The 9,012-nt window shown below is 49.6% G+C and overlaps 1 protein-coding gene across 2 annotated transcripts; it reads left to right on the top strand.

Moving 5' to 3' along the window:
* The first annotated feature begins 381 nt into the window (after window positions 1-381).
* NTSR2 (neurotensin receptor 2) lies at window positions 382-8,593 on the top strand. Of its 2 annotated transcripts, none has more exons than XM_047745904.1 (4): window positions 382-1,017; window positions 5,284-5,440; window positions 7,013-7,103; window positions 8,074-8,593. In XM_047745904.1, the coding sequence occupies exons 1-4, from the start codon at window positions 394-396 to the stop codon at window positions 8,240-8,242; spliced, it is 1,041 nt and encodes a 346-aa protein (XP_047601860.1). In that variant the 5' UTR covers window positions 382-393; the 3' UTR covers window positions 8,243-8,593. The 2 variants fall into 2 exon arrangements, with proteins under 2 accessions (XP_047601860.1, XP_047601859.1); XM_047745903.1 differs by having other exon boundaries at window positions 5,191-5,440.
* Window positions 8,594-9,012: the final 419 nt, after the last annotated feature.

Genomic DNA, 9,012 nt, shown 5'->3' with positions numbered 1-9,012 from the left:
CTCACAGACTGGCTCATTTAATCTTCAAGGAGATTCTGCAGTGGAGATTCTGCAGTGTAGATAATATTTTCTTAAATGCAGACATGGACTGAGAAGTTAAAAACTTGCCCAACTTCACACAGCTGATAAGTCAGGCCCAACCCCTCTGTATCGCCTCCCACCCAGCACCCAGTGCTCCCGTGGGTTGAACTGAACCGAGAAATGTAAACGCAGCAACGGGCTTACACTCTCTGTCCTGTCCCGCCGGGGAGTTTGCTCAGGGGCACCCTCCCGGGGGGCGGGTCCTCGCATTCTGGAGGTTCCAGGAGAGGAGGAGGCGCTCGCTCTCCTCCCTGGGCAGCTCGCCCAGTCTGCGCCCAGTGAGAGGGAGGGAGCGCCGGCCGCGGGAGCGGGATGGAGAGCAGCAGCCCGCGGCCCCCGAGGCCCAGCTCGGGTCCCGCGCTGAGCCTGGACGCCCGGCTGGGCGTGGACACGCGCCTCTGGGCCAAGGTGCTGTTCACCGCGCTCTACTCGCTCATCTTCGCCCTGGGCGCGGCGGGCAATGCGCTGTCCGTGCACGTGGTGCTGAAGGGGCGCGCCGGGCCCCCGGGGCGCCTGCGCTACCACGTGCTCAGCCTGGCGCTCTCCGGGCTGCTGCTGCTGCTGGTCAGCGTGCCCATGGAGCTCTACAACTTCGTGTGGTTCCACTACCCCTGGGTGTTCGGCGACCTGGGCTGCCGCGCTTACTACTTCGTGCGCGAGCTGTGCGCCTACACCACCGTGCTGAGCGTAGCCGGCCTGAGCGCCGAGCGCTGCCTGGCTGTGTGCCAGCCCCTGCGCGCCCGCCGCCTGCTGTCGCCGCGTCGGACCCGCCGCCTGCTGTCGCTCATCTGGGCCGTCTCCCTCGGCCTCGCCCTACCCATGGCAATCATCATGGGGCAGAAGTACGAGGTGGAGACGGCTGGCGGGGAGCCGGAGGCCGCCTCGCGCGTGTGCACCGTGCTGGTGAGCCGCGCCACGCTCCAGGTTTTCATTCAGGTAAGGGGGAGGGAGGCTAACGGGCCTGTGTTTTCACTTCCAATATTCGCGACCGCCCCCCACCCCGGAAATTTGGGTCTCACTGCCCCATTTTAGGAAGGATCGGGACGGGGCTTGGCAAAGATAGAGGCACTAAGAGAAGTTCAGATTTGAATTCAAAACTAACTCTGAAAGTCTGCGTTCTTCCCAGTGTTACAGGAGTAGTGACCAAACATCACGGGGCAAAATAATTGTGGGGGAGGGGAGACTGTAAAAATATAGATTTCATAACCCATTCCAGCTTTCTACTTTTTTTTATCATCAAAACTAACCACCTTTATTCAGCCTCACTGCAGAATATCCAGCTTAAAGAGATTTGTGGAGATACAAAAGAGAGGCCTGAATATTCAATATTAATGAAGAATTTCAGAAGAAATACATGTATTAATTGTAGCCTTGACAAGAATTTGGAAAATTTTAAGTTAAACCTGATTAGAAAACCTTCCACTTGGCTTCAGAAGTTACTGACTATGGTCACTATGGGGAATTACTCAGAAGCCACAAGGTAGAATCGCTAATTTTTAAAAATCCACTTCATATATCAGACATGTTCGTGGGTTGTCAAATTCTTTACCCAAATCTGGTCATGATGATAAAAAAGACAAGAACAAAAGCAAACACACAGCAGGCAGAACAGTAATGACACTAAGGAAACTCGTCATGCGGGGACTCCAGACAGTAGTCAGAAAGAGGGGACCCATTGAAATAGTGGGAGCTCGCATCAGGCTCTCTTCTCCATGGGGAGCCTGCTTCCTCCTCTCCCTCTCTGCTTGCCTCTCTGCCTACTTGTGATATCTGTCAAATAAATAAATAAAATCTTTAAAAAAAATTTTTTAAGTGAAATAGTGGGAGCTGCTCCTCCTAGCACATCAGGTCAACTAGTCATGACCTGAGACCTCATGGGTCCAGTCCACACGTTGTTCCCCCATGCCAGCCCAAGCACATCACCGCCACAGAACCACATATCCAGAGCACCCATCGACCTCCCAGCAGCCTCTACGCAGATTCTGAGCTGCAGCAGAATGATCTAGCTGAACAGTCGGAGCCCCACAGCTCCTGCCTAAGGTCTGACTGTGCAGCTCCCTTCTGCGCCCTGGTGTGGCCGTGGCAATGAACCAGCAACCACATGCTCAAAAGGCTTGGGAGCCAAGGCCCACCAGTCTTCACAGACTACAGTGGTAGCTTCCAGGCTGTACCTATTTTGGAGTCGGGCTTAGGACGGGGAGAGAGCCCAGCAAGGTCTATGCAGCTTGAATACTTTATGTGGTGCAAACTGACTAACGCAATAGAAACTGAAATGCACCAGGGGCAAGTTTTTGAAATGCGTAGCGAATTCCTTCACAGTAACAGTATTCTTCAACAAATGTTGAAGAATATTTATATTCTTATATAATATTAATATTTATATTTATAAAATATTTTTTATTTGAAGAATACTTACATTCTTATATATTAGTATTTATATTTATAAAATAGTTTTATAAATATATTTATAAATAAATTTTTTAAATGTTTAACCTGAGACATACAGTCTATGTTAACACAACAAGGTAGCCAAACTCATATTAAGATTATTTCGGTGCACCTTCTTTTTCAGTGCCTTATCGCTTGTGGTCCTTATCTATGTGCTTTTTGACCACCAAAAAAAAAAAAAAAAAAAAATTGCTCATAGTTATTGAAAGTACAAAAAACTGTATAGTACTTCAAAGCTCCCAAAGATTAATTACTAACTGATGAATATATTTTTTACCTTCCATTTCTGTCTTGGCTGGTATTAAAGTTATAATTTGATTATAAGTATGTTGCTGCTGATAAAGCCCCTGCCTGGTTTTGCAACTAACTAAAATGACTGTCACTCAGCGTTTTATTTATCTCTTAGTGCTGCTGATTTGTGAGCACACATCAAGAAAAGAGTATGAGGGATAACTCCTTAAAAAGCTACAGCACCCAACCCAGATATTTTCTACCGATTTTAAAGTGTTATTAAACGCTTTAAAGTGTTACTAAAATGTTTCAGCGTCTGCCTTCGGCTCAGGTCATGATCCCAGAGTCCTGAGATTAAGCCTCACATCGGACTCTCTGCTCAGCGGAGAACCTGCTTCTCCCTCCCTCTCCCCCTGTTCCTTCTCTCACTCGCTCACTCTCTCAAATAAATCTTTTTTTTTTTTTAACAGGAAAAAAAGTGAAAAGAACATAACATTCAGTTTAGGGGCACCTGGCTGGCTCAGTCGATTAAGGGTTGGACTCTCCATTTCAGCTCAGGTCGTGATCCTGGGGTTCTGGGATCAAGCCTCCTGTGGGACCCTATACTCAGCACAAAAATCTGCTTGAGGATTCTTTCTTTCCCACTCCCCCTCTGTCCCCATCAAAATAAATAAATAGATCTTTAAAAAAATAATAATAAAATCTTAAAGTGTTCCATTTAAAAGAAAATGTTCACACAGAACCAATAAGGAAAAACCCTACAACACATACACTTTGAATTTTTTTTTTAAGATTTTGTTCATTTATTTATTTGAGAGAGAGGGAGAGAGCACGAGCACGGGGAAGAACAGAGGGGGAAGAAACTCAGGCAGACTCTGCTCTCTGTGCGGAGCGTGACATGGGACCTCATCCCACGACCCCAAGATATGACCTGAGCTGAAACTGAGAATCAGACCTTCCACCAACTGAACCATCCAGGTGCCCCATAAACCTTGAATTTTAAAATTAAACATAAAAAAAACAAGGTATTATATAATAAGCTTGTTTTCGATAAGTCAAAAAATATCAACTAATAACTATGTTACAAGGCTTGTAACATAAAACATCTGTTCCCCTTACGGCCCCTTCACACTCTGGTTTATATTCTCCTGTTGAGGGGCAGCTTCTGTCCCCCTTAGCTCTAGCTGCTCTTTGCCTACATATTTCTAAAGAACACGCCTGCTTGACTTCGCAGTTTTTTCATTTTATGCAGTGTCTTCTCACTGGAGAGAAAGAGCATCCTGCTGTCTCACACGGCCACCCTCCCCTCCTCGTCCCGCATCCACACACGCTTCTCACCACTCCTCCGGGGCAATTACGGCAGGGTATAATAAGGTTCGTCTTACGCTCAGTACTTGCGTACTGCAGCTATGCTAAACATTCTTCACAGATGAAACGTCACATATTTCCATTATAGCTCCTTCCCCACGTTATGTTTGCTTCCTTGCCACCAACAATGGTCTTTTTTCAATTGGCTTAGTTTCCTGTGATCTATTTCTCATGCATGTTTTACTCCTCTACTAGAAGTATAAATACTATCTCAGTACATCCAGACCCATTCGGGCAACTGTCAGTCGCATCCTCCGGTCGCCCCTGAAGCCCGTGCTCCTGCTCCAATCTAGCTGGATGTGCAGCTGCATCTCCCATCACCCTGCTCTTCTGCCATGGACCCTATTTTTGGATCCTGGGTATCTCTTTATTGGTTTACAACCTTATTTTGATGGAACACATGCTCTCGTAACCTCCTGTGACCTGAGAAAAGGTCCACAGAAGAAAAAAAAAGTGCAATTCTGCATGTCTGAAAATGTTCCAGATTATGGCCAGGCACAGAATTCCTCACAAGTTGTAAAGCATCACTCCACTGGTTTCCAGCTCCCACTGCTGCCTTAAAGAAGTCCAATACCATTCTGGTCCCCCACCTTTGTATGCGCTCTGTCTTATCCCTCTGGAAGTTTTCAAGGTCTTCTTTACTCACAGCATGCTCAAAGTCCCAAGAACATGCCTTGATGTGGACTTATTTTCATCCTTGGGCCCTCAAGCAGCCTTTCAATCTGGAAGCTTGTCCCTCACTCTTAGAAAAACTTTCTTCAATGTGGTTTATTTTAAAAAATGATTTGCTCCCCTTTGTTTTCTCTATTTGCTTTCTGGAACCCACTGTTACTTAGACCATGAGTGTCCTCAACTAATCCCAAATGTTCTTGTTGTCTCTCCTATTTTTATTGTACTTTCCCATCTTTCTGAGAAGCTTCTCAACCTTATCTTGTAGCCCTGCTGTCGTCCCCCCACCCCACTCCTGCTGCTGCAGATTCCTGGGCCCTGGGCACAGCCTGATGGCCAGAGCATCACAGAGCCTTGGGGCCACCACCATAAGCCATGGAATTACCTTTACAGGTGAATGTGCTGGTATCCTTCGTGCTCCCCTTGGCATTAACTGCCTTCCTGAACGGGGTCACTGTGAGCCACCTGGTGGCCCTCTGCTCCCAGGTGCCGTCCACTTCCGCCCCAGCCAGCCCCACCCCCAGCCACATGGAGCTAACAAGTGAGGAGAGGAGGACGCTCCCCCTGGGGGGCCGGGCCAGCCTGGTGCAACACAAGGACTCCAGCCGTCTCCGCCGTCTCCAGCACAGCGTCCAGGTTCTCAGTTAAGTACTCAGTAACACTGTCCTGAGCAGAGGAGCAGGGGCTCCAGGGATGCCTCCCCTAACCCCTGACCAAGTGACCTTGAGCAAGTTGCTACCTCTCTCCAGGCCTCACTTTTTCTCTATGCCTTAGGGGAATTGTATGATCACCAACAGACTTCCATAAGGTTTGGTGGTATGACGAAAGGATAGAATGCAAATTCTGTACATAAAACCCCCATCTGCTCCAGGGAGTAACGCATATAGACAAGCAGATTCCCAGTTGGTTTTCAGGGAGGGAGTCCAGCCTATGAGTGAATATAAGAAGCAGCTATATTTAGGGACAGTCTGGGAGTGGAAAACTCAGGCCAGCTGAGTTCCCCACCAACTCCTTGCTTTCCTTGATACAACATTGATTGTTGGTTGGTTTTTCTAAGTCTCTAGGTCAACTTGGCCTCTAGGGCAGACATTAAGTGGCACAGGAAAACAGGTCTTTCCCAACATCTGCAGTAATGCAGGTGCTCGCTAAGGCCTGGGAAGACTGAATGAGATCAGGGTCTGCTCTCATCAATGCCCCCAGTGTTGTCCATAGGACAGCCATGCAAATCTAAGCATCATGTGACGTGACAAGAACAGAGACAGCCCATGATGTGCCTGGACTTTCTTCCATAGACAACAGGTAGCACAGAGACTCAATGTCCAAGAATGCATGGAGATTTGCTTCGGAGATAGGTTTTACTCTGCAGTCTCTGGAGTGTAGGCTATGCTTCTCCAGCTTCCGTGTGCGTGAGAACAGTGTGGAGCGTTGTAAAACACAGGCTGCCGGGCCCCAATCCAGAAATTCTGATTCTGTAGCTCTGGGTGGGCCCGAGACTCTGCATTTCTATAAAGCTCCCAGTTGGTGTCGATGTCCTGCTCCAGAAGACACACAGGACAACAGAATGGATTTACCAGTCATGGCAGGTGTAGAGGAGTGGATGGAAGGGGTAGGAGGTTAGGGACAAAGGGGTGAATTGGGAGACTGCTCTCACAGTCTGGTGGAGGGGAGATATGAGCCCCTTGGGTGGGACAGTAGAGGTGAGGAAGGAGGAATGGAGAGATGCAAGGAAAGAGCTTTTTAATAGATTGGATCTGGGGGTAATGGAATTATCAACAGACAATCTGGCTTATGCGTTGAGCACTAGATGGATGGTGGAGTACCAGTCAATCAGCAAAAGGAACAGAAGAGGCTTATGACATTTAAGTTCAGTTGTCTCTGCAGTTAGACAATCAGGTGGGAATATCTAGTCCTGGTTTGAGAGTATATTCTGGTGGTCAGGAGGAGGTTATAGAGGTTGTAGAAGTTTCTAGAAGCATGTCAGTGTACAGGTGGGGGTTAAAGTGGGTATTCACCCAGACATCAGGGTACCATCAGGTTTGGCTACAGATCCAGATAAGAATGTGTCCGATAGCCTCAAAGTTCCCTCCCAACCCCTGGATTCTGGGAACAAGTTCCAGTGAAATGCTGTGGTCAGCTCGGCATCTTCCTCCCTGGAGATGGCGTAACTGGGAACATTTGCTCTCTGTCGCTCTGTCCTTCCCCACCTGTTCTGCAGGAGCCATTGTGGGTGTGTATGTCGTCTGCTGGATGCCGTACCACGTCCGCAGGCTCATGTACTGCTACGTTTCCGATGACGGGTGGACTGGGTAGGTGCAGCAGAGGGACCCAAGCGTGTAGGGAAGGGCCACTGGGCTGGGCCTGGGACTTTCTATGCTCTCCACAGGGATTCCCAGTTGCTGGGTCTTTTGGAACTCTGGCCTCCACTCTAGCTGGTCCTGCCCAGTCTGTGCCCTCAAACCCTCTGAGCTGGGGGTGCAGAACAGGGCATTTTCTAGCAACTTCACTGAACTGATATGGTCATGTGAGTGAGAGGTCTTAATGGTGGTCAAGGCTATGGGCATCCTGATCACAGGATGGAGCGGCCCACAGGTGGGGGGAGCAAGGGGAGGGCAGGAGGCCTCAGAGCCTCACTGAGTCCATGAGCTAAAGGGCCCCTTAGACAGAGACAGACCATATATGTCTTTTGGGTCCCAACTGGAAAAGAGGAGAGAATCTACTGTCTTCCTTTGGGATAGCACTATGCCCCTGATCCTAAGTGGAAGGCAAACATCCAGGGAAAGAGAGATCCATGTAGCCTCCAAGGAAATGGCTGTGCCAACGGAAGCCGCATCCTCAAGAGCTCCTCCCTCCTCTTACACACAGAGGCACATGCAAAGCCCTTCCCACGGCTGAGAATCCTGGTGGCGAGGAGCCTGGCTTCTCCGAAAGGCGTTCACTTCTTAGGGAAGCCACATCTCCTGGACCTCACCCAACAGCAGGAGGCCCTCAGCATCTCAGTGGGCTCAGCAATGGCCCCTGAGAGTCGGCACGTGCCCTTTTCACTGTGCAGGGGGCCAGGAACTACATGGGGAACAGGGACTCGGAGGCTGGGTGAAGCAAACCTGCCAAGGGCAGCTGTTAATGGACCATTTACCGAATTCTGCCACGCCTCCTGGTAGCAGAAAATGGGCCTTCCTCACCTGCCCTTCGGAGGAGAGAAGCCTTCTCCAGAGAAAGGGGTGGGCGCAGTGAGGAGGTGCAGGTCCTCTAACACGCCCTCCCGGGTTTCTCTTCCAGGGCACTCTACAATTTCTATCACTATTTCTACCTGGTGACGAACACGCTTTTCTACGTTAGTTCAGCGGTGACCCCTGTCCTGTACAACGTCGTGTCCTCCTCCTTCAGAAAACTCTTCCTGAAAGCCCTCGGCTCCCTGTGTCGAGAGCACCACCACATGGAGCCATGACCCCTCGGAGCCCCGGGGACCCTCTGAATGGACCCAGCTCTGGACTCCGGGGATCCCCCCAGACACGCCCACCCGGACGAAACAGAAGACTGAACGAAGCAAACAGTGACTGACGGCTCGGTCACCTAGCATTCTGACGAGCGATGTTCTCACAAGTAACTCGGGCTCTGTAGTCAGATACACTCACCTGGACCCCTGGCCCCACCACTTACCAGCTGTGTGACTGCAGGCGAGTCGCTTCCACGCTGAGCCTTGGTCTTCCCATCTGTGTGATGAACAGTACCCAGCTCTTAGAGTCGTTCGAAGATTAAAGTGCTTAGCACGGTGCCTAGTGCATAATAAATAATAAACGTTGGCTGGCATGTTTGTCATTGTTGTGTTATTATTGCTGTTTGTCACTCTCCTGGAAGTCCGCCACATTCTCCTATAGCTACGTGCTCATCGGTTTGGGCTCAGATGTCCTAAGAACTTCCACCAATGACAGGATGGTGTTCCAGAAGCTTACCGTATTGTCACATCACATGAGCTGTAGTAACTAACCTTCTCCAGTCTGCCCAGTAGGACTCCATGAGCTGTGGGAGGCCCTGGGGCCACCCACTCCCCTCCCCTGGCCTCTGGCTGGAGTGATTGCCTGACGCCAGGCATGCAGGGCCACCAGGGGCAGGGGGCGGGGTGGGCAGAGGACAGTTGTGTCACCTACCCAGAAGTGGCAGGGTGTCAAGCTTCTATTTATTTTGGAGATCCTAGAAATTCACTCATGACCACTGCCA

Source organism: Lutra lutra, chromosome 9, assembly GCF_902655055.1.
Source record: "Lutra lutra chromosome 9, mLutLut1.2, whole genome shotgun sequence".
Lineage (NCBI taxonomy): Eukaryota > Metazoa > Chordata > Mammalia > Carnivora > Mustelidae > Lutra > Lutra lutra.
The sequence above is the reverse complement of the archived record's forward strand: the minus strand, read 5'-3'. Positions and strand labels throughout refer to the sequence as shown.

Coding starts and splice junctions, on each gene's coding strand:
- NTSR2 (XM_047745903.1), top strand. CDS start 394: ATGGAGAGCAGCAGCCCGCGGCCCCCGAGGCCCAGCTCGGGTCCCGCG. Junction 1,018..5,190: donor CGCTCCAGGTTTTCATTCAG/GTAAGGGGGAGG, acceptor TTACCTTTACAG/GTGAATGTGCTGGTATCCTT. Junction 7,104..8,073: donor TCCGATGACGGGTGGACTGG/GTAGGTGCAGCA, acceptor TTTCTCTTCCAG/GGCACTCTACAATTTCTATC.